This window comes from Corythoichthys intestinalis, chromosome 9 (assembly GCF_030265065.1).
Source record: "Corythoichthys intestinalis isolate RoL2023-P3 chromosome 9, ASM3026506v1, whole genome shotgun sequence".
NCBI classification, from domain to species: Eukaryota; Metazoa; Chordata; class Actinopteri; order Syngnathiformes; family Syngnathidae; genus Corythoichthys; species Corythoichthys intestinalis.
In genome coordinates, this window is record NC_080403.1 from 1,840,178 (window position 1) to 1,865,575 (window position 25,398).

General features: G+C 38.6%; 3 protein-coding genes and 1 long non-coding RNA gene across 21 annotated transcripts in view; all 4 read right to left on the reverse strand.

Moving 5' to 3' along the window:
• The window catches only part of nfasca (neurofascin homolog (chicken) a), a 280,053-nt gene extending 279,014 nt beyond the window's left edge, over nt 1-1,039 (reverse strand). For all 14 annotated transcript variants that reach the window (XR_009064442.1, XR_009064443.1, XM_057846447.1 and 11 more), the window contains exon 1: nt 847-1,039. The gene's annotated coding sequence lies outside the window, so the exon portion shown is untranslated. The remainder of the gene's footprint in view (nt 1-846) is intronic.
• A 3,565-nt stretch (nt 1,040-4,604) lies between these two features.
• Nucleotides 4,605-5,662, reverse strand: LOC130922321 (uncharacterized). Its single transcript, XR_009064476.1, has 3 exons — nt 5,547-5,662; nt 5,431-5,481; nt 4,605-5,041 (listed from the first exon to the last, which is right to left on the reverse strand). It is a non-coding gene; the product is annotated as an uncharacterized LOC130922321 (long non-coding RNA).
• A 7,542-nt stretch (nt 5,663-13,204) lies between these two features.
• Nucleotides 13,205-23,278, reverse strand: LOC130921520 (zinc finger protein 135-like). 2 transcript variants are annotated; one of them, XM_057845525.1, is made up of 2 exons: nt 22,771-23,278; nt 13,205-15,972 (listed from the first exon to the last, which is right to left on the reverse strand). In XM_057845525.1, the coding sequence occupies exons 1-2, from the start codon at nt 22,955-22,957 to the stop codon at nt 15,143-15,145; spliced, it is 1,017 nt and encodes a 338-aa protein (XP_057701508.1). In that variant the 5' UTR covers nt 22,958-23,278; the 3' UTR covers nt 13,205-15,142. The 2 variants fall into 2 exon arrangements, with proteins under 2 accessions (XP_057701508.1, XP_057701507.1); XM_057845524.1 differs by having other exon boundaries at nt 13,209-15,975.
• A 329-nt stretch (nt 23,279-23,607) lies between these two features.
• The window catches only part of zc3h11a (zinc finger CCCH-type containing 11A), a 49,770-nt gene continuing 47,979 nt past the window's right edge, over nt 23,608-25,398 (reverse strand). For all 4 annotated transcript variants that reach the window (XM_057845522.1, XM_057845521.1, XM_057845523.1 and 1 more), the window contains one exon: nt 23,608-24,476. In XM_057845522.1, coding sequence (XP_057701505.1) covers nt 24,281-24,476 — 196 coding nt within the window. In that variant the 3' untranslated portion in view covers nt 23,608-24,280. The remainder of the gene's footprint in view (nt 24,477-25,398) is intronic.

Genomic DNA, 25,398 nt, shown 5'->3' on the forward strand with positions numbered 1-25,398 from the left:
TGAAAATCCCATATCAGTTGACCTCTCCTTAAAACATTCAGAGTCCACTATAATTCATCTTTATTTGGATCAGAAAAAGTAATGGGGTTTATCACCGTGTCAATGGGCCAATTTGCACTTTTCTACCAGTAACTTTTTTTCTGTTTGGAAATTTTGAATGAGATCAAAAGTGACATCACTGTGTCAGTGAGCCTGATAGGATTCAAGCAAAAAAAAAAATTGAAAAAGCTATAACCCTCGAAATTTTTTCCAAGTGCCTAACTATAAAGTAGGTCCAAGGTCACTGTGTAAATCTACTGCATTGTGCGTCTCTCCCTCTTAACCTATTAGACAAGTGTATCCATGAGTTGAGATATGATGTAACACTGGTCCCAGCTCGTCCCGTTCCCATTTAAATACACTGCGGTGTAGCAGTGAGGCAGTTCTCGCCCTGAGCATCCCGTGCAGCACCTTGGGGGCTCACCCATGAAAATACAACTTGATGGCTATTTTTTCCTCACACCTCCCCTGCAATGACAACTGCTGTATGCTTACGTCACATACACACCGAAAGGCCTCTGCAGACGTAGGTGGCGCGGCAAGGCCCAGTCATTTCAGCGGACTTTGCAACATATACGTACAGTAGCTTCAGTTTGCGCAGAGCAGCAAAAAAGCTCCCAAATTTGCAGCATCATCCAGCCGATGCGCAAGGGCGAACACGCTACCCGGAAAACACAAGCGACTCTGTATGTGACGCTGTGAGATGTTGTCATATTTCGCATCCTCTTTTTTAACATACGATACGTCGCCGTGATGGGCGTCACAACTACAAATATACTGTTATAAAGTAGAAAAGTGTGTCTTTACCTGGGCTCCACCGCCGCTCCTTTCGCCGCTGCTCGCCACCTTCAGCTCTGCGGTAGCATTAGAATTCCAGCCACTTCCTTTTGGTGTTCTCCGCGGTACGGAAACTGGAATGGAGGTCGATTGTTTCCTGCCACTGCGGCGCAGGTTCTACTCCTCTCCCACTTCTTGGGTTCGGCAGTGCACTCCTCTTTCTCCCTCCCTCCTTGCTGTTTCTCTCAGCTGTTATCGCGTTGGTCCACAAGCGTGCACAGTGCACGCTGCAACCAGAGGGGGGCAACATGACCACTGTTTGGTCCAGGCAGGTGTTCAAACCAAGTCCTGCCAAATTATTCAAAATGCATACAATATTGTATCTAATGTACCCAAGGGCGTAAGTTTGGTCTTTGGGACAATATAACCTGCATGCATAGAAGGAGTTTGACTTTTGGGGCAGGGGGGACACAACATGTTGATGACCCCGAAACGCAGTGCCAGCAATAAAATTAACTTACAAGAATATTTATAACAATAAATTGACAATGAGCGTTTTTTGTTTCCCATAATTCTTGAGGGGAATTCCAAATCAGGCTGCCTAGCCAGTACTTTTCACCAAGATCGTCGTCCGTTGAATATGGTACGCCCGCCAGTGTCGTGTCAATGTAGTTACCTCAGTCAAAAATTGTATCCCCTGGGCGGAGCCATATGGAGGTAAATTTGTGTCTTTATTATTCAATCCAAAAAAAAAGTTGCTTCAATAAAAAAAAAAAAAAAAAAGTTGCTTAAATCAAAATATATATTTTCAGCCCAAGAAAAGTCGCTTCAATCATCTTCAATCAAAAAAAAAAAATGCGTTTGAATGCAAAAATAAATTTGAAACTGAAAAAAATGCACGCGAAAGCTATTTTTCTTTAATTTTTTTTTTCCTTTTTTTTTTTTAAATTAAAGTCAAGTTTTTTTTTTTAATGAAGCAACTTTTTTGATTGAAGTAATGTTGATTTGTGTTTGGGCCACATTTTGGCTAGGACATTTTTGTCATTATTCAATAAAAAAAAATAAGGTGCTTCAAAAACAAAATTTTTCAAAAAGAAAAATCACTTCAATCAAAAAAAGATAAATTTCAATGAGGGTAAAAGTTTTTGAATGCGAAAAAATGTTTGCAATTGAAAAATTTGGCATTTGAACACTTAAATTTTAATCGAAAAAGTTTTCTTTGATTGAAGCAATCCTTTTTGTGTTTGGGCCATATTAGGGGTAGGACATTTGTGTCTAAATCATTAAATCCCAAAAATGTTGCTTCAATCAAAAAAATATTTTCAATCAAAGAGAAAAATCTTTTTTTTTTTATTTGTTTTTTTTTAAATTATTTATTTATATGCAAAGCAAATGAACGTCTAAGTTGCTAGTCACTTGATCTGTTCAAAAAATAATTTTGACCCATTATAAAAAAATATATATATAATATATTTTTGTTCATTTCATTCATTTTTGATATACATACATATATATATATATATATATACATATACATATATATACAGTGGGGAGAACAAGTATTTGATACACTGCCAGTCGGAAAACCCATTAGCAGTGTATCAAATACTTGTTCTCCCAACTGTATATAGGCTAGTCAATTACATGCAATGACACTTTTCGGCCACCGGGGGGGGGGCTGCCCCCCTGGCCCACCCCCCCCCTTAAAATCCGCTTTATGCCTGCATGTACACTTTTTGCTGGGGACCAAACATATTTGCTGAATGGGGCGCTCAGGGCTACATTTCTCACCAATACTAACCTAATTGATTGATAGGCTAAATGATTCATGCAAAATAAATCTGTATAGACCTATACTAACTAGGGCTGGGCGATATGGCCTTAAGTACGTATCACGATAAATTGAGCAGATTTACCTCGATAACGATAAATTCGCCCAAGCGGACTGTTATATAATTTGAAAATTTCAATCAATGCATGGAATACAAATTAACCGTTTCTTGTTAAATTTATTTACCAGCTTTCAATTTAAAGGGGAACTGAAGACCTTTCCGGATTTTGGTGTAATTTTATGAATATAAACTTGGGACAAGTTCGTCAAAACAACCATGACATTATCAACACGTAATTGTAAGGATAATTCGCGTTTTTTTAGTTTTTTTTGCACTCCGTTAATGGTCCCTTCGCAAACCCGGAAGTGTGACGTAGGCAACAGAAGACTACCCACAGCTAACATAGCAGCAACAACGATGTCAGTGATATTTCCACCAAAGGTAACCATTCAGGATCGCTCTTTCGTGACACTACCGATGGCAAAGGCTCCCAGGAAAGATGAACTACAATTAATCCCTACATGTTTGAACCTGAGGCGTCAGATGACGGCGATTTACTTGACACAGCAGATGGCGTCATGACGCCAATTGACAGCTCGACACTTCACGAACGGGAGAGTGAGTGGTAAATCCAGCATCGTGATTTTTTTATTAGAATGCGATTACATGGTTGTATAATTTTCCATGCTCTACACATAGCTAAAACTGGATATTAGGTAATAGGACAGCTCCTACCGATCTAAATATGATAAAGCTAGCCCAAATGTGGCTAAATGAATGCTCTACACATAGCTAAAACTGGATATTAGGTAATGGGACAGCTCCTACCGATCTAAATATGATAAAGCTAGCCCAAATGTGGCTAAATGAATGCTCTACACATAGCTAAAACTGGATTTTAGGTAATGGGACAGCTCCTACCGATCTAAATATGATAAAGCTAGCCCAAATGTGGCTAAATGAATGATATGTTATTGATATTAGTGCTGCAACGATTAATCGATTAACTCGAGTATTCGATTAGGAAAAAAATATTCGAATTAAATTTTGTTGCTTCGAGTATTCGTTTAATTAAAGTGGGGTTCTAATGGTTTATTTTGAAAGTGTTTGCATTTAGTTTTATGGATTAGGGTGGATATACTGCCCTCTGGTGTGCCTCTTTTCACATGGCTGAATCCAACTGCTCCCCGTTACGGCCAACGTAAGCTAAGTTTTTGTTTGAGCTGATGTTTTTCAACGCATTCACAATTGAGTTTATAGGTATATTTTTATCTGTTTTTTCTGGGAATATTTGTCTGAACCATTTGTTAAGAGCATTGTGAAAAAAACTTTTTTATAGCATTTAAGCTAGCAAACTTTTTCTATGTAAGTTAGCCAATTGTTCTTTTGTTGTATATAGATCCTCATTTCTAAAAAAAATTATACCGTTCAAGTATCAGCTCAAGTATTTTAATTTTTTGTGCTCCTTATCCGATTACTCGATTATTCGAACTAACTAGTCCATCGATTAATCGACTACTAAAATATTCGATAGCTGCAGCCCTAATTGATATTTCAAAATAAATGACAAAACCATTTTATTTTCCAGGTGTTGCTGTAAACCGTCAAGTAATTACCCTTCCAAGAGTATGCCTGTGTCATCAGGAGATCCCAGACGTGAGAGCCAAACTTGCGGAGGCTGAAGCACTGACAGGGGCATGAATTTCATTAAAAAAAATAAAACCATAAATTGTTAACAACATTGACACATTTTGTTGACTGTTTAATGTATTCTATTGGTATATAATATATTGTAATTATATTACATTCTGAAAAAGTATTCAATAGGCCGCAATAATAAATGATACCAGGTTTATGTTGAATCAGCATTAGCTTTCGTTGTCAGATTGTGACACATGTTATACCAAGCACACAACGGCACACATCAAAGAGCATAATTTTAGTACGCAACACAAAGTTAGGATAGCAACGGACTAGCGCAACATTGAAAAATGATAATGGCAGTGGGAAATATGTATTTACTCTTTTCTGTAGCATGAAGTGTTCTCTATACAAAGATAATGCATTATCATTAAAATATGAAGGTAACTTGATTTTTCTTTTAAAAAATGTGTACTGTATATATGACTAGTTTATGATTTCATATCATCAAAATTTGCTACATTTATTTCTCCTAAATCATCGTCATCTGATGTCGCAGACGGAAGAAATTCAGCATCTGGCAGGCCTCATAGGATCTCTTCAGTCGTCATCGCTGGACACCGCATCACTTCGGTCATCATATGACTCGACCCACTCTCTCTTGATTTTGGGAAACTGGGTGGCAACTGACTTGCAACGCTTTTTTCATCGTGTTGAGGGTTTCCGCCACTTAATTTTTTATGTTTGGCTTCCTGGAGGAAAAAAAAAAATCACAGCAGCATGGAAATATTGGATGAATCCCAATTTTAATTTAATAATAATTTCTTAGTGATCAAATAATAATGCCCCAGTCATAGCAGCATCTATTTGATGCTATTGTTCCCTCTTCAAATAGGCAGACCTTGATGTTGAAATATAAAAAACAACGAGCCAAGGACCTATTTGGTGCTGGGGACATTTGAATTTACATAACACCTATTGATATAGTAATAAAATCACATGAGTAGACGACATGTCAGCCAACCTATCTACTTATGACAGGCCAACAGCAAAAAAAAAAAAAAAATGTCGCACTTCAACAAACTGGCAGTAGGAGTCCCCCTCGTTTATATAAAAAAAAAGCCATTAATGTTCTACTTACGTCTTTGGAAAACCAAGGTTGCATTGTTGTAGGTTTTCAAAGCTGTCGTGGCTGAAATGATGAAAACAATGAGTCGATTGGGGACCTGTATGCATGCTAACAAAAACGGTCCAAACCTTTGCAGAAGTTTTTTTTTGGACCACTCCTAGAGTCTCGAGTCTTCCTGTGAGTAATTCATATCGCTACACATCGAGATGGCATGACGAATCCCGCGAGTAAAACCCAGAAAATGTTTGTAATATATGGCGAGGATAGCGTGGTGCTATATTTCCGTGTTCAGAGTGGTGGCGAGGCTTCCTGGAAGTTACGTCACGAGGTAGGGGTCGGCAGGACGGCGCGTCCCTCGTTGCTATGGTGTTGCAATGGCCATAACTCAAAAACTACGCGGTCAATTATTATTTTATTTTTTTTATGTGACTTTTTGAGAGAGCGAATGACGCATTTAATACAATTCAACTGAGTAAAACACTTAAGAGCGAAATCTGAAAAGCTCTTCAGTTCCCCTTTAACAATTGCACATGCAGTCTAAACATTAAGTATTAAAAAAAAATCTTGCAAACAATAAGAATTCTAGTGTGAACATTTATAACAGCTTGCATGACTTGAAAAATGTACAACATTATAAAAATCAATATGACGACTGTGCAAACATGTCATTCTAACACAAATGACTTGCAGCTTTAACAGTACACTTCAGACAACTTATTGGTAATGGCTGCTGTGACATAATTATTCAACACAAGTGTTTACGTCAAGGTTTCAGGGTTTTTTTCCCACAACATTTTTAAATACATGCACCCCCCACACAGACACAACCAGATTAAAGCTGGATTGCTCTGATGCCAATGAAACATTTAAGATTTTATGATGGCAGAATAAAACAAACACATACAGAAAAATAGATGTGGCCATTAAACTGTCATATTATATATAGGCTTCACTGTTGGATTATACTTTATGCTGAGTGCTTTACCATCATGAAAGCTTTCAGAGAAATCACACAGAGATACCAAATAACACGACATAATGATTGCTACATGAAGTCCGTGCCCAGTCCACTCATTAATTTCAGCCGTTTCGACAAGGTTAGAGCCGCTGGCGTTAGCCTGTGGCTTGGCTACCAGAAGAAAGCACTGAAAGCACCGGGCTTCTGTTTGTTTGGCTTCCTGAAAACCACGTGACTCCATACGTAAGCACACTGTCTGATTTCTTACAGGGGAATGAACATAGCCGAACAACACAGAGTCAAAGCGGGATGAAAAGACTATATTTTCTTATTTTATTAAATTACCGAATTTACCGACATTGTCAAAATTACGTCGGTCATCGTGAAGAATTTCGGTAACGGTAAATTTTCGGTTTACCACCCTGCTCTAATACTAAGTTTCACACTGCAAATTTATAACGTCTTAATCTGATCATTTTTGGTAAATCTAGTCAAATAATTTTCTCCATCTTTGAGTGTTAAAGGCTAGTTAACAGATTAATGTGTCAGATTCTTCCACTTAAATACTACTATTTTTTCGTATTGAGCCCATACACCTAAAAGTTCATTCAAAAGGTCATTGGTCACCTAATCAAAAAATTCTTTCAAAAATGTTTTGAACAATATTCTAGAATTAAGAACATTTCTGACAAATGGGTTTTTCTTTTAAGATTAAGTATACAAACTTGTTGCTTAAAATAAGTCTATTAAGCTTATTTTCAGCTAGCTGTTTTTCTTATTTCAAGAAATCTAATTGAGTAATATCTACTTGAAGCACTGTAGCAGTAGCAAAATTAGTGGCGTGTTCCCCACCTCCACAACATTGATGTCTTTTTACATTACTAACAGTGGCTGCTGCTGGCGAAAAAATAGTTTTAATATCTCTCGTCTTTGAAGGGGGCGGGGGAGGCGGCATATTGAATTTCTGCTGGGCTGTGAATGCGAGTGTGTGTGTGTGTGTGTGGGTGTAAGTCATCAGCCAATCAAATGTGTGTTTGAGGGGGAAAAAATGGACTGGCACATTAAACGACTGAAAAGGGGTCAATGTAAATCTGAAAACATAATGAAATTTTTGTAATTCACTTAATAATGGTAGGATCAATTCTACCCTTACAATATATTGGGAGACAATGTAAATGACCTATATAACTAAACCTACGCCCTTGAATGTACCCATCTATGTAACACAATAAAGTTTGAAAAAAAATACCTGTATTAGAATCAAATCAAATTTAATTATACATCAGTGATCTGATCTCTCAAACCGACCACGTAAAGTGAAAAACCACAAAGTAATGTCACCAACACCCCATTTTTAACATACTATTTTTTTGTGTACATATAACAAGGGCGAAGGATTCCTTAGGGACTGTAGGGACAAAACACTAGCAACTTTTCAGGATGCTCAAATTGTCCCCACCAACTTTCAAGCAACCTTATTTGTATTATAGAATGGGTTCAGTTCTATCATTCTATCATTTAGATCATTGTTTGCATTATGTGCATTACAGTAATTCAGCTTTAGAGTGCAAGTCCCTTTATTTAAAAAAAACGGGGAGTTATCCAAGAATGAATCCACTTCAGGGGTACACTGACATATATTTATTATTTTGTGTATATACTGCTATTTGCTGTGCACAGAGCCATTGCATCTGAATTTAATTCAAAGGCAAATCTGAATGACATATCAGGTCTGTCTAATTCTAAGTCAATTTACCTTTGATTCCAAGGCGTAGGTTTGCATAGGGATGTTAGGGACATAACACTACCAACTATTCAGGATGCTCAAATTGTCCCCACCAACCTTTAGGCTACCTTACATGCATTATATATTGAGTTCAGTTATACAGGTTATTTAGATTGCCTTCCTATATGTTGTAAGAATAGAACCTACCATTATTAAGTGAATTATTTTCATTATGTTCAAACTTACATTTACCCTTTTTCACTTGCTGAATGCGCTAGTCCATTTTTTTCCACCCTCAACCCTCAATTCCACGTTTGATTGGCTGATGACTTGACCCACCCCTGACACACACACGCGAAGGCTCACACTCACACAGCCCCAACAGAAACACATGTCAACAGCATGCCACCTTCTCCGGCCCCTTCGAAGACGAGGGATATTAGAAGGGTTTTTTTCGGCCAGCAGCAGCCACTGTAAGTAATTTAAAAAGACGCCAGTGTTGTGGAGGTGGAAAACACACCACTAATTTTGCTACTGAAAGTCCAACCTGCATCAGAGTAACATTAAACTGTGAACTTGCTAACCTGCAAGGAACAATGAAGACAAGCTAGCTATCCCTCATTTAGATCATTGTTTGCATTATGTGCATTACAGTAATTCAACGCGATGGCTTTATAGTTCAAATCCCGTTATTTAGAAAAACGGAGTTATCGTAGAATGGATCCACTTCAGGAGGACAATGAAATGAACATGAACTGACATGACAAAATAAATCTGTGAAAGGAAATCACTCATCAGAATTTCATGACAGTACTAAGGTTCAAGTCTTGGGGTAGTCCAGTGTGCCTCAGAGGTAGATCGGTCCTTAGATATCTCAGATTTTTTTTCATTAATTTTTTTCCCAAATCACCTTTGTATTACAATACTTTAGTTTGAGTCTAGGGGTGCTCCAGTGCCCCCCTGAAGTGGACCCATTCTTGGATAGCTCCCCATTTTTTAAATAAAGGGACTTGTGCTTCAAAACTTTTCTTTAGTAGTTTTTGAAAACAAAGGTTTGAATCGAACGTTGTGTCACCTGAACCAATACATATGAAAGTTAGTATAAGTCAATACAGATTTATTACAGTTGTTGGGCCCTCCTTGCAATTGCTTCAGCCTTTTAAGGTTCTGGGAGCCTTTTCACTTTTTCACTCTGAGGGAAAGATGTTTCGTCATTTTCCTTGACTTCTAGTGATTCCTCGGATCCTTCTGAGAAATCTGCCACTAACCTCATTACCAACAAGGCTATTGACTATGCCAGTACTTCTCAAATAGTGGGGCGTGCCCCCCATGTGACCTCGGGGAACATACTTATTTTTCCGTACTAGAATAAAGTGTACTTACACATCCACTCAGTGGGTGGCACTATCTTTTACGGTTCTGACATGTCCGCTGGAGATTGAGCAGTGCTATTTTCGGCTTGGGATCGTCACGACGACCACCCTCACCTCCAGTTCTCCCCCAGCTGCCGAGAATACGCTGTTTTCGGGTTGTTTGGCTTTTAGCTTTGACTTTTAATACAGTGGGAGACAACAGACGAGGAAAAACTACTCCGTTTAATGTGTCTAAAAATGTTTGTAGCGAACAGTGGGAAGCCAAATCAATTAAGACGTCACTTAAAGACATGACACCCCAATCTCAATGATAAGCAGTTTCATTGTTTTTCAGCGAAAACGTGCCGTATATTGGCAACAATTGCCCCGCTTTGTCAGTGTTATATTAGTAAACCAGCAAGCATGCTCAGTAGGTTGGGCATCGTTCGAAATTGACCGGTTCCGATTCCGATACCACCTTTCAATTCCGGTTCCGAACGATTCTCGATTCCAATTCTTTTATGCGGCAGGGTAAAAAAAAAAATGCATGGTCAAAAAAATTACATATTTTATTTTTAAGTCTTAACTTCTCGATGATTTTTTAAATTAAATGAACTTCTCATAAGGCTAATTTTAACTTGTATATAAATATCAGTCTTTGAACTTGACCAATTTTTTTCCGCTCGGCGGTCAGGGCATCGAAACAAGGAATCGAAATTTTAAAATTCGAACGATTCCGGGAGCATCGGGGTGTTAGAACCGGTTCCCATCAATGCTCGATGCCCAACCCTAATGCTCAGTGCTAAATAACCCCACACAATTGAAAAGGAGCTGATACTGCGAGCAGCAAAAATAAAAATGGTCCCTCTGTCCAATGACACTGTCGTTTTTCTTCTATTCATTTTTGTATTTTCAATCAAACTGTGACTGAATTTGAATTTATTACTATTTATTGATTTTAATACATTTTATTTTTCAATATCAAATGGTCAAAAAAATGTACCATGAGTGTATTTTTTTGTTTGGATGTCACTTTAATTTCTTTTTTTTTTTTATTCAGGCAAATTGATGCGTTTAAGTCTTTTCTGTTACAAACAAAACAATGTTAAAATTAAGTCATACTTTATTCTAAATTGGTCTGTTACTTTTTTTTTCTTTAATAGACAAAAGGACACAATGTTAGGCAGAGGTGTACTCATAATAATACTGTAGTTTCATAGATAATTGATACTATTTCCTGGGGGGGGGCTAACAGAAAATAATTGAAAAGCACTGGACTAAGCCAATGTAATGATAGGTCAATTTACCCCATAGCTTTTTGCTCAACCTCCCACCATTTTGGAAAAAAATCATGCTAACTTGGAAATTCAGCCAAATTTGTAGGAAACTGATTCACATGATTTTATAGGTTACAAAATCACCAACATCTACAATACATAATTTTAGACCTAGATGAATTTGCCTTGAGATAATTCTAATACTATCTAATATGCAGAAAATTTACTATGACATAAAAAAAAATGTTTTCTTTGTGTGTAAAACAAGTCTTGACCCTTATCTTAGGTGCTTCTCTTTACCACAGCAAGATAGAAATGATGGGTGTTTCCTGAATTTATGGTCACATGACAAAGCTTGTGTACTGTTACCTAGATACAAGGGGTGGGACGACTTACTCTCTGGCTCATCTTACCCCACTCTCCCTTATAGTACATGATAAATAAAAGGCAGCAAAGTACGGAAGCATATTGCCGCCACTCAAGCGACCACTGCCACTCACATTTTTACATGATATTATGGAATGTTTTGTAATGTGTTTTTCAACTTTATTGAGGCACACGGCACGCTTTTTCCATTAAAAAAAAAAAAAAAAAATCCCACGGCACGCTATCATCAAAAATGTAAAAATGAATGTCTGTATATGATATTAACAATATGAAGTCATGTATTGAATGGGAATTCAACAAATACAAAGAAAAACACATTTTATAATCATATTTTTACTCTAAGTTTGACACCTGGGCTTGGCGTATAATTTGGAGTGGATATCACTGAATCCCCATTGAACGTCTTTGCAGTCTAGCCTAAATCCTAATGAAAGATAGCTTTTGCTTATTGCAGCACACTAGAAAACTCTCTAAGAGGAAATGGTCTTTGCTTCCTTTTGACTGCCATTCAATGAATTTTGTCTAGTTTTAAGTTGGCATCTTTTTTTAAAAAAAAAAAAACATTTTTCCCGTTGCTGTTAGTTATAGTTTCGCTAGTTAGCCGCGACAGTTAGCCCCAATGGCACTCTTAAACTTAACACTCAATCTTGTTGCTTCACGTATTCGTTTAATTAAAGTGGTGTTGTAAATGTTTATTTTGAAAGTGTTTGCATCTAGTTTGATTGATTAGGGTGGATACACTGCCCTCTGGTCTGCATCTTTTCACATGGCTGAATCCAACTGCTCCCCGTTAAGACCAACGTAAGATAAGTTTTTGTTTGAGCTAAAGTTTTTTAATGCATTCGTAATTTAGTTTATAGGTATATTTAGCCGTTTTTTGTGGGAATATGTGTCTGAACCATTTGTTAAGAGGAGCGTTAAAAAAAAAAAAAACTTTAGCATTTTACAGCATTTAAGCTAGCGGACTTTTTCTATGTAAATTAGCCAATTGTTCTTTTGTTGTACATACTGTGGATGCTCATAAAAAAAATAAATAAATACTGTTTGAGGCTCAGCCCAGGTATTTTAATTTTTCATGCTCCTTATCTGATTACTCAATTATTCGAACAAACTAGTCTATTAATTAATCGACTACTAAAATATTTGATAGCTGCAGCCCTAAAATATAAGGATTACTTTTTTTTTGACAATTTATTTAGTTTACAGTACCTTGTTTTACCAATCCCCAGTGCGCTTGCGCATGCATGCGCATGTCAGTTAAAAGCAGAAGTACTTATTATTTTCAGTTTTATTGAGTATTTTTTTCTACCTTTCGATTGCCTCAACATACCTTTGGCGTGTTTTCCTCTGATAGCTTTTAAGCATTGTGGTTTCTTGTGATAATTTTAAAGCAGAGTGTTTATCTGTTGTCCACACTTGTCACGTAGTGTATTTAAACCACCCTTATTTGATATTATTACGTTTAAGTTTTTTCTTTAGGCATTTTTAGTACGTTCTTTCTGTATGCGTCTAAACACAACTAGCTAAAAGCGCACGGTAGTACTTAGGGTTTCAAATTCGCCATTCTTTCGCCGGTGTAGGATATTTGGGCAGAACAACGGTATTAACAAGGAACATTTGTAAAAAACAAAATTCTTCAGAACAATATTTTTTCGTATTAAAACAACGTGAGCATTGAACTGCTCAAAAAGAGTGAACCCTTTATAAGAGGAACAACTTTACAAAGTTCAGCTGCAGTTATTTTGTTATCCAGAGGCGATGTGAAAAAAATGTTTTCAATGTGGACACACCTGCCGCTCGCCATATTCGTTTCGCACTCACCGGGTGACGTTCTACAGATACATCGCCCCTACTGCTCACGTCAACGTCACACCGGCAAAGCGTGCAGAAACCGTGGAACGAGTCTCGACTGGACTGCTTTTGGCGAGGAAATCGTGCTCTTTCGTCCATTCAATGTTAAAAGATTTCTGCTGTTTTGGCATGTTTGCTAGCACTGTTGTAAAATCTCGGCGAGGAAATGATGTCGTCAGATAGCCACACATGAAGCTTTGTTTACATTTTATTGAACCAGTGATAAAGAATGTTTTTAACTGAAGCCACTCTTGGCCAATGACAGACCAGTTCTGATCACCGTGGGGCTGAGTTGCATCACATAAACTAAGCCACGGCCCATTTTCTTTAATACTTGGACAAAGTGCATCCGGCTAATTGGTTGTGCCCGACACTAAACACCACATCACTGAAAAGGCTGAGTGTCAGTCCTAAAACCGGACAGGTGGTCACCCTACTACCTCCTCCGCATTACTAAACAAAGGAATTTGCTACCTATTGACACCTACTGATATGGAAGAGGATAACAGATCATTGGACAGCACAGACATTGGATTTTGCACATTTGTGTATTTATTTTCCAAAAGGTGAAAAGTGGATGATTTTCCACGGTACACCAGACACTACACCACGGCACACTGGTTGAAAAACACTGGTCTAGAGGAAGCCCCCTTCAAACCTAAGACACCTGGAACAGTTTCCTCATGACGAGTGGCCCAGAATATCTACTGAGTAGTACAGCAAATAAAGTGTATCACAAAAGGGAGTACACCCCTCGCATTTCTGCAGATATTTAAGTATATCTTTTCATGGGACAACACTGACAAAATGACTTTGACACAATGAAAAGTAGTCTGTGTGCAGCTTTTATAATATAGTTAATTTATTTTCCCCTCAAAATAACTCAAAATATAGCCATTAATATCTAAACCCCTGCCAACAAAAGTGAGTACACCCCATAGAAACTACGTACATCCCTAAACGTCCAAATTGAGTACTGCTTGTCATTTTCCCTCCAAAATGTCATGTGACTCGTGACAGGCGTGCTGTCAGCATTGCTGCAGAGATTGAAGAGGTGGGGGGTCAGTCTGTTAGTGCTCCGACCATACGCTGCACTCTACATAAAATTGGTGTCCATGGCTGTCAACCCAGGAGGAAGCCTCTTCTGAAGACGGCACACAAGAAAGCCTGCAAACAGTTTTCTGAAAACATGTCAACAAAGCACATGGATTACTGGAACCATGTGCTATGGTCTGATGAGACAAAGATTAATTCGTTGATTCCGATGGTCTCAAGCATGTGTGGCGGCGACCAGGTGAGGAGCGATAAGTGTGTCATGCCTACAGTCAAGCATGGTGGTGGGAATGTCATGATCTGGGGCTGCTTGAGTGCTGCAGATGTTGGAGAGTTACATTCAATTGAAGGAAACATGAACTCCAACATGTACTGTGAAATACTGCAGCAGAGCATGATCCCCTTCCTCCAGAAACTGGGTTGCAGGGCAGTGTTCCAGCATGACAATGACCCCAAATACACCTCCAAGATGACCACTGCTTTACTGAAGAGGCTGAGGGTAAAGGTGATGGACTGGCCAAGCATGTCTCCAGACTTGAACCCAATAGAACATCTTTGGGGGATCCTCAAGCAGAAGGTGGAGGTGCGCAAAGTCTCAACTATCCGGCAGCTCTGCAACGTCGTCATGGAGGAGTGGAAGAGCATTCCAGTGGCAACCTGTGAAGCTCTGGTCAGTAAAGGCAGTTCTGGATAAAAGTGGTGGCCACACAAAATATTGACAATTGACATGTAGTACTGTATGTTAATATTGACAACTTTCACTATGGGGTGTACTTACTTTAATTGGCAGGGGTTTAGATATTAATGGCTATATTTTGAGGGGAAAATAAATGAACTCTATTATATAAGCTGCACACAGACTACTTTTCGTTGTGTCAAAGTGCCATTTTGTCAGTGTTGTCCCATGAAGATATACTTAAATATCTGCAGAAATGCAAGGGGTGTACTCACTTTTGTGATACACTGTATTCTTTGTTTGCAATGATTACCACAAAAACCAAAATTACTATTTGTCATCATTTTTTAGAGGTGATTTTCATGAGTTTGCTTTTTCTAGTAATTCAGTTGGGTATCAACACTTTTAAACACATACCGAGTACTACAAATATTACATGGTGGTTTAATTTTCTGTCAACTGAAGGTTCCTTGGAAACGATGCTCTGCTCCAGCCGACTGGTTCTCTGGTGTGGAGTCTAAAATGGGTGTTAAGGTGTGCAGACTGATTGAAGCATTTGCCACACACGTGACAACGAAAGGGCTTCTCCCCAGTGTGGATGCGATGGTGTCTTTTGAGCATGCTGACGGTGGTGAAGCTCTTTCGGCACACTGTGCAGCTGTATGGCTTCTCCTTAGTGTGCCAACGCATGTGGACTTCCAACTGGCAGGCAAAGCTGAAGCTTTTCCCACACTCTTTACAGCTGTGCCACCTCTGAATGGTCGGATGAGAGGTACGAGATGGTGGTGGCTTGAGGGATTTCATGTGTTTTAGCTGCAGTGAGTTTACACTTTGCTTCCTACTGATGCAAAGCGGTCCTTTCACCTGCTGCCCATTGGATTCTGATGGAGATTTCTGGGTAGTTGTTCGGCTATTTGCGGTAGTGCCACAAGAATCACCGTGAGTGTCTTTGCCATTCGATTGTACAGTCTGTGTGGATGATGAGCTGCTGCCTGCAAAGTGTTCTTCATTCTCCCAGTCTGTTTTTGTGTCCCGCTGGGATGGCAAAGGAGGTGTAGAGACAGTATCCGTACTTAACACCTTTAGAGGTAATAGAGAAGTTGACCATGGTTGGGTCTCAAAATGACCACAAGGTTCTTCTTTTGGGTGTCTTTCATCAAGCACGCACTCGCTTTGAACATCTGTGAGTGTGGCCTCTTTTTTCACTTGCGGTTGCACACTGCCTCCCCTTTCAGCCTCGAAGATGTGGTGATCTTGGGATTGGACAGGTGAAGCTTCTGAAAGATGACAGATATCAAACAGGCAGAGAATTTGGTCTATTAGTTGTTATTGATGCATGTCTTGACCAGCCACTACATCAGAATAATTGAATTTGTTAAATATTGACAGTAACCAGAAATCGGTAGTAATGCATGATATTTACTTGAGTAACCTTTGAGAAAAATGTACTTCTAGGAGTTTTATTACATACTTTTTACTTTTACTTGAGTAGTTTTGTGAAGAAGGAACACTAATCTTACTCAGCTACTTTGGGCTACACTAAATTCGTTACATTTTTCCCCTTTATTCTCCATACAGTAGTGACGGGATCTGTCGTTCACTTGAGGAAACGAATCCATTCCAGTTCGTTCAGTAAAAAGACTCGTTCAAACAAATCGTTCAACGAATCGTTCGCCCCACTCATCCCCCCCGCCCAAATGAATCGTTCAGTTAGTGAACGGGAAGTGACGTCGCCGAACGAATCACCAAAGACCGCTTCGCATTATAACTGAACGGGAAGTGACATTGCTTGGTCCCTCCCTCTCTGGCACACAGGCTCCTCATTGACCGCTCGTAGTAGTTTCAGAAATGAGTGACAGACGATATCATTCTGCTTTCCCAGCCTCGTGTCCCACCCGCTGCTGCAAAAGCGAGGGAGAACATCCGTGTCGTCTGTCGTATTTCTATGGGATCAAAGTCATGGCTCGTGCTTGCATTTCGATTTAGGACATGGTTAAACATTTTCCTTTTGTGGGGGCAGTGGGGGTTTGGGCTCGGGGGCACACTGACTTTTTTTTGCATGATCTTGATCACATACACAATGTTGCTGCTACCAGCCAACGCGGCATGCTTGCTGTCACGGAAATAAAAATAAATCAAAAGTTTAATTTCTAAATATGCAACGACCAACACATCATATTTACCTCATGCTCTGTTGTGTTTTTGTTTTTATGCTCATCACTATTATTTTTGGTAACTATTGTTGAAACTAAAGTGTAAATAGTTAGTTGTCAAATGTGTAGCACTGAAATGAAAACAATACTACATTTTGACATTAGACAGTTTAATTGCAAATCAGTATAAAGATGATCGTATTGAATTTTTGCACTGGTACGTATTAATAAATAAAATAATCCTGTCAGCTCCCCTGTCGTCCCCTCATCTCAGATCGTCAAATGCTGACGAGAAATAATTGTTTGCTCTTTACGATGTCGCCTTTCTACTCTCATTAGTCTGTTAAGAAAAATGTAGACATATTGCGACATCTCCCGTGCCCGCTTGCATTGTTTTGGGCGCTTGAGTAGCACATGATGGACGGATGGACATAATTTGTCAAACCGACAAACACCTGACACGAAATAAATAAAACACTCGGGAAAAAATGACATGTATATACTTTTTAATTGCATATCAGTAATATGGTGATCATACTAAATATTCATTTTCCTGTGCACAGATGAGGTAAATATCGCTGCCATGAAGCCTCCATAGATTGACAGTTCTCTCCCCCATGTGCTGCCGTGACGTGTCCGCTGCTCAGCTTTTGCTTGCCTGCAACTAGCGAAAGAGTTTTATACCACTCTAAATTTGATAGTATGTCGTCATATGTAGTCCCGAGTCTGTTGACAAAAGTAGTACACCAAACCATGCTCGCTAGGTTTGCGTGGTGTTTTTGTCTGGTTTGAGCAACATATGATAGGCTCCATATCAACAAATATGTGACAAAGTCATTTCCTTTCATTTTTTGACTCGTTCACTGCGTGACTGGCAAGTCTAGTTAGCAACAAGCTCGGTCAGGAGCCTTAGGACCGAGTATGTGAACGGAAAGTGACATAACTCAGTCTTGCCCCCTGCGTGCACGCTGGCAGCTTATTGGCCACACGTGGGAGTGAGTGACAGACGCCCTGATTCTGTTTCCACTGGCATCTGATTGGTCGTGTGCGATGTCAGAAGACGCTGCCGCTTGCTCAACGCCCTCCCACGCAGCTAACAAGCCCCAACTTCATAGAACGAATCAGTGCAGAAAGTGATTAGTTCGGTCTCGTTCACCCAAACAATTCGTTCAAAAAGAACGAATCGTTCACGACCGATACAACGCTACCATAGAGTGGTACCTCTACTTATGAACATTTCTATTATGGCAGTTTGTTTAATCTATTTTGAACGGAAACTTACTTGGTTAAAACAATGTTCAAAACGTTCAAAACGGTACTTTCGATTTTAAAAACCGCCCATTTTGGACTATCTAAGCCACTGTAGTTTCCTCTGCATTTCTACTTCCTCCCTTTAGAGCGCCTTAAACAAAAAGAACAACAACAACCTTGGCTACCAGTAATTCTGGTACTTTTTGCCAAGCCAAGAGAACATTTTGTTAATAAATTAGACAAAAGAAGATCTGTAGTGTGAAAATGCCCTGCATGTACAACACAACTCTTGAGCAAGTAAATCAACACCTGAAAGGTGTCCCTTTTTTCTCCACTACAATGGACCTATGGACACATATTGCAAAACGCCATGTATAAGTGTATTATCTCAACATGTACTTTAAAGTGACTATGACAGCATAAAAAATGTTAAATAGCATTATTATGTAACTAAGAATAATATTTTGAGACGATTTTATTATATACAATGTAAGATAAGTTGTATGCCAAATATATTATGCCAGTTTGCTCTCCCACAGCTATTATACGCGCACTCCGAAGCTATTATGAAGAATACAGTTTTAGCCCATAATCATGTGCTTACATTTTTATTACCGGCAATTGCTCACATTCTGCTGATAAATAGATACACACACATATGTTGATTCATCACACAACGTCTCAGTACTTTTCCACCAAGCCATAGTATTTTGAGTGCAAATTTGTGTTCAAAACAAAGATATCTTGCCCGCTCAAGAGTGTGACTGTTAATTCAATCAAGAGTGTGACTGTTCAATCAATGACTAGAATAAGGAACTTCCCCGATCAAAACTGCCACGTTGGACAACAGTGTTGTAACTGTATTCTGCCCAGCAACAAGCCCTCAATAAAAGTTAGCAGCGCGGGGGAGCTCGGAGAGAGACTTCGATGAGACAACATTAATCGCGGAACTCTGTCTCCTGGCTCTCCCAACCTGCAGGTTGAAAAACGTCAACTCTCTGACTCTGTCTCACTTTATGCCCTGCCTTTTGTCAGCTTGCCTAGGGTAAATAACTAAGTTAAAGAACGAGTTTTAGACCCAACAACAACAATTTGGCAAAGTACGGATGACGAGAAATTAGACTTTTAATCCGCTGTTTAGCCCCGCTTGTCATTATAGCGTTCATGCGTCCCCAGCTGGAGGATGACGTCGGCAGGGTCACATTAGGTTTAGAATTCAGCCTATTGAAGGGGAATGATTCAGAATGAGGAAAATGCAATGAAGAGAGCAGCAAAATGCCATTGTTTCAATCCAGTGACGTGCGGTCAGGGGAGGCAGGTGAGGCAGAGCCTCACCTGTCATCATGACAAAAAAATAATTATAGCATCAAATTTATATTAATATTTGTCCATTGCTCTTTATGTATGACTCATTTCAAACATTTTTTATAGTCAAAATCGCTGAATTTGCCCATTTCCTGTTCAAATAACGAAATGAAACGAGAGGTGCGGCAGCAACGAGTAAAGCCTCACCTCTGATTGCGCAATCCATAACAAACTGGGTTGATACATGGAATTGGAGCGTGGTGGTTGCCGTACATCTGCATGTCACCATTATAATGTTTCCAGATACGTTTATTTGACCTGATTTTCCACAGTCTGGCTAATGTCTTTAACCCTTAAAGTTTAATTTTTGTTAGCGACATATTTAGGTTTGCTGATGGGAAATAAAACCACAGTGAAAAGGCACAGCTTGCGGCAGATAGTACTCTGCCGCACTGAAAGGGGGCGTACGTGAAACTGGACTTTCCGTCAAAAGTGGACGCGATTAACAACACCGGAGCTAAAAGGTTTGCTTCAAACTACGGGACAGAAGATAACTCGCGCTTTTCAAACGGACTGGTACACCCGAAAAAACTGGCTATGTGGCTGTCCTTCGAAAAAATCGGCTTTGCTGCTTTCCCTGCCTTTTTTTCTCAACTTGTGCCAATGTCTGGACTAACACGAGATATTGTGACATTAAAAAACTACCACGAAGCCTCAGCAAACACGAGAGCTCGACCACTCACATTCAAAGCCTGATTGCTTTAAAAACTTTTGGAAGCTCAAGGATCGATTTGGCTTTGACGAACAGCGGAAGCTCAACGGTAGCATCCAGAATGCTAAGGTAAAGAGTTTGAAATACCTCATTAATGCAACCTGCATCCTAGCTAAACAGGAGTTAACATTTCGTGGTAACGATGAGCGTGTAAGCTCTTCTAAACGTGGCATATATGTAGAACGATTACATGGTTTTGCTAAGAAAGATGAAAGGTTAGCTAGACATTTGGACACATCCACTGTGTGTTCTGGCTTGTCAAATAGAACACAGCGATCTAATTGAAGCAATCCTCTCCATTGAGGGGGAGAGATTTTTGTAAGGTAAAGGAAAATAAGGAGGACTTTTACAAAAAGGGCGTAGGTTTGCATAGGGACGATAGGGACATAACACTACCAACTATTCAGGATGCTAAAATTGTCCCCACCAACGTTTAAGCAACCTTACCTTTTTTGCATGATATAATGTTCAGTTATATAGAGAATTTAGATCTTTCAATAGTTCCATATGTTGTCAGGATAGAATTGACCCTACCATTATTAAGTGAATTATTTTCATTATGTTTATGCAAATAAAAACCAGACATTTATTCAGGAAGTTTTCAAAATGTTTCTTTAGTATTTTTTGAAAACAAAGGTTTGAATCGAACAGTGTATCATCTGAACCAATGCACATAAAAGTTATTATCAGTAGATAAGGATTTATTTTGCATTGATCATTTTGCCTATTAATTAACTAGGTTCATATACATGAGAAATGTGGCCCTTTGCCCCCTTCATCCAATCTGTTTGGTCTTATTAATGTCCCGTCCCCAGCAAAAAGTGTACCTACATGCAGGTTATGCTGTTATATCGTCCCTACGAATGTTGAGACCAAACCTATGTTCTTCCAAAGTAACGGCGGTTTTTGTGGTGAAGGACAGGCGCAAGACCACAAACAGTTTTCATTTCAATCTTCTTAAAAAAATTTTTAAAAAAGAGCTTAGACCAAGAAAAATACAATAGAATATTTAAAAACTAAATTTTGGCCATAGATAAAATATTCCTTGTTTTTCTTTTCACACTTTTTGTTTAGCAATCTGTAATAAATTGATTAAAGTATCAGAATTACAAGTTTTAAAAACAACTGAATATTTCACTAAAGGTCAGAATTGAATTCTGTGGTTTTGTACACCACTCTTTACTCTCATTTATGTTGCATGAATTATCGCAAATGCATGTTATTTTCTTACTTTTACGTATCGATAATATGTACCGTGTGTGCGTGTTTTGTGAAGAATGCTGATGAGATATGAAATAACCAGTAGCCAATTGAATAAGCTACCCTTTTTGGTTTATATATTTGGAAATCTGACACTAAAGGAGTCAGTGCCTCACCAACCATGAACCTCACCGCACGTCACTGTTTCAATCTCTCTACTCCAATATTTTTACAGGATATTCTTTTTATCGAAGTATTTTTCCCTAATTGCTAAGTAAATGGCATGGTCATGACAAATAAAAAGTCTTGTGCTGAATGGAATAGCCTCATAGTTCGCAATATTAACATTTTTTTTTTTTTTTTTTTTTGCTTTTAACCAAGAATCGAGACTGTTTTACGTCCATATCCATAAAGAATTCAGGGATTTAAGCATTTATTCACAAGAATTTTAAACGGAAAAAGCTCCTTGTTTACATATGGTGGCCGTTAATTTCCTTACTGACTAGCCTCATAATTTGCAATATTTACATAAAATAAATGATACCTGCACGTATTTTTTTCCTTTTAACCAAGATTCAAGACTGTTTTACGTCCATATCTATAAAGAATTCAGGGATTTAAGCATTTATTTACAAGAATTTTCAGCAGAAAAAGCTCTTTGTTTACATATGGCGGCCGCTAATTTCCTTACTGACTAGTCTCATAGTTCGCAGTATTTTCGTAAAATAAATGCTACCTGAACTTTTTTTTTTTTTTTTTGCTTTTAACCAAGAATCGAGACTGTTTTACGTCCATATCTATAAAGAATTCAGGGATTTAAGCATTTATTCAACAGAATTTTCAACAGAAAAAGCTCTGTCTGTGTTTCCACTCGGTCAGCTTTGACGGATATAGGCCCCATATGAATCGGCCCCGCGCCCCGTCAATGCATTATGAAGTCTATGCTTGAGTAGAAACTTTGGCCAAGCTACCCTCCTCTGAGAATAACCAAATTTTTGAAACACGAGTTTATCAAAATACTCACAGGCCCTAAATGATATGTAGACTAAATACATTACTATACTATATTATACAAGTATAAATTATATTATATATAAACGCTTTTTCTAAGATCGCAACACATGCACATGATCAAGCTTGTTACATCTTAAAATCATACATTTGATTTTTAAACATAAATTGTACATATTGGAAATGAAATAAAATGTTCCATTATGGTGACTATAATTCAATATGCAATGGTTTTTCATCCACAGGGCTTTCCCTTACGAGTTGATCGTTTCTTTGAAGTTAATCAAAATGTTCGTAGCTTTGAAAAAAAATCAAGTGGGATGTGGTGATGCGACAAAAAAAACCTCAACTGTCAACTGTTCCCTGTCGTCCTTAGCTACCTGGTTGCAGGAGGAGTCTTTGAACGGCGACATTGAGGAGTCGTTTCAGGCGCTCGTTCTCTTCTTGGGAACGATGAATTTCACTCTGAAATTCAAGAAAGGTGTCTTTAACGGCTCGGAAAATCTCCTCGGCGGCCGCTGTCAGTCTGTCGTTCAGGAACACGTTCAACAGCTCTAGCTTGGTCATGTTTTCTACTGCGGAACGCCCTTCTGTTTACGTCTGCTGACCCGGAAGAGAATTGGCATTCGAAATTATAGATATCATATATATTCGGATAGATTTATTAGTATTCGCTGTGAGTAAGCGGGGACGGACATCGTCACTTGTCGGCCATCGTCAGGACAGCACCGGCTCGTTTTTCATCATTTTCCCCGGTAGCCCCATTACCATAAATATCTACACGTGGCTCTGGTAAATTTGTTCATAGTTTGACAGATTTTCTCCGTCACATTATCTTGAAGTTATCTTACGTATTAATGGTAGTAATATATTTCCTTGGGGGAAAATATTTTTGCTTGAAGGAGTGCAGTATTTTAGATAAATTTTTAAAATCTATTTTCAGAAAAATATACCTATATTCGCAGTGATATTGGGCTTCTGCCATTTAGCATAATCATTTTACCTAAAGCAATAAAAATGCAAAGCAAATTTGAGGTTTATTTTTTTTATGCCGAGACATTTCTGATATTTGAATGAAAACAAACAAAACAGCATATGTAAAATTATATTGATCTTTGTATGATTTCAATTTGATGGTGCTTAATCAGTATCGATCCAAACAATTATTACATCAATTTTCAACCAGAATACCTTTCAATCAGAGAGTAACCCAGCCGTAAAATAAAATCCTTTTTTATTTACAGTCATGTGAACAAATCACTTTGAACAGTGAACTTGTGAAAAAGTGTTATGAAAACTGTTCTCTAGCATCTGAGAGCAATGCAATAAATGACAAAACAGAAAAAGACTGCATTTCCTAAATATTTCTCGGGGGCGTATAAAACAAAAAGTCTTCCCTGAGGTGTCAACACAAGTCTTTTCAATTGAGGACAACAGCGTAATCTACTGGTAATGGCCTAGGAAATAATATACCACATGTCAGAAAAATGCAAATGGAAATACTCGATATTTCAGATTCACAACACAAATAATCTGACATTAAATGGATATTCGTTGCATTTTCAGATGTCGCTGCGAAAGTACAAGTGACATCTGCTAGAAATTAAAAGCAAAGCTGCAGAAATATTTATATACATATTTAAATTTTACTAATGCATACACAGTATACAGACTTTGTCACTTAACACATTTCTTTTCCAACACTTAAAATTTAACAGATATTGTCAATGCTGTTTTGAAATAAGATTTAAGTAAAAGACAACACATGAATCCTAAGTAAACTGGTTGTATATTGGCTTTCAGTGTTAAGTGTTAATTTAGCCGAGGCTAGCAATGATTTAGGACGGGGTATTTCCTATAATAATAGCTAGCAGCAATAGAAAAGCTGCCTCAACTGCCAATCATGTCTGAAAGTTCTTGCAGTAGATCATCCTCCCCAATGCCAGGATCCACATCTTCATCTAGATGATCATCTGTAAATTCGTTGATCAGATCCTCAAAGTCATCGGCAGCAGACGTTGAGTTGCGTGACACTATCAGGCTCTGTCTTCGAGATTTACTTTGAGGAGTTGCCTTCAGGACGGAGCTATAACAGAGAGATGCCAACAGAAATTATTTTTGTGCATAGAAAACCCTAAGACTGAAGCGCAGAGCTGCCAGTGTTATTGAAACATTTCTACCAGGGCTTTCTCGTTTCAACCTATTGCTAACCTTGTTTTAACAGTGCTAACCTAAACACATTGTCTGGGGTAAAAGAAAAATTCAACTAATCTAATAGTGCTAACCTCATTTTAACGTATTGGCAAACTCATTTCAACGACTAGTTTGTGGCGAAAGCTAAACTGCGCATGCCCAAACCCTGAGGAACTATGGGGAAAGGTAATGTTTTCTAAGCATTTCGCCTTTGCCAATAACTAGTCGTTGAAACGAGTTTGCCAATCCAGGTAGTCCCCGGTTTACGAAAAAGTTCAGTTCCTGCGCTGGCGATGTAACCCGCATTTCCGTGCAAGTCGGAATTAAATACCTCTAAACACCCTCTAAATCTCAAAATAACTATGCAATAACATGCATTATACGCCATTGTACCGTCCTCACCAAGACATTGGAGCTAAGTCCTAACTAGACAGCGAGCTAAGCTCAGCGGACTCTGGCTGCCCCAGACTGGAGCGAGTGGCTTGTGCGACAAGGCCGTGAAGTCTGCGCTTGCAGAGTTCAAGCTAGTGTCCGTTTTTTTAGCGACAGGGGCCGGCAAAAAGTAGTACTGTACATGGTCAAGAAGAAGGAGATGCAAAATCTGTGAGCTAAATAAGGACGAGCATTTCAAAAGAAAAGTATGTTGTGGCCGACTCCTTTTCTGACCAAGACAGATGGTCTGCTCAGTAAGCTATTTTGCTATCCAGCAGCAAACATTTCACTGGTCCCTTGCATGTAGCTCTTGTTTGAACTGTCAGCCAAAATCTGATTTTCAGCCAATCCAGATTGAAATTGGATGGCTCTTTTGTAGTTTG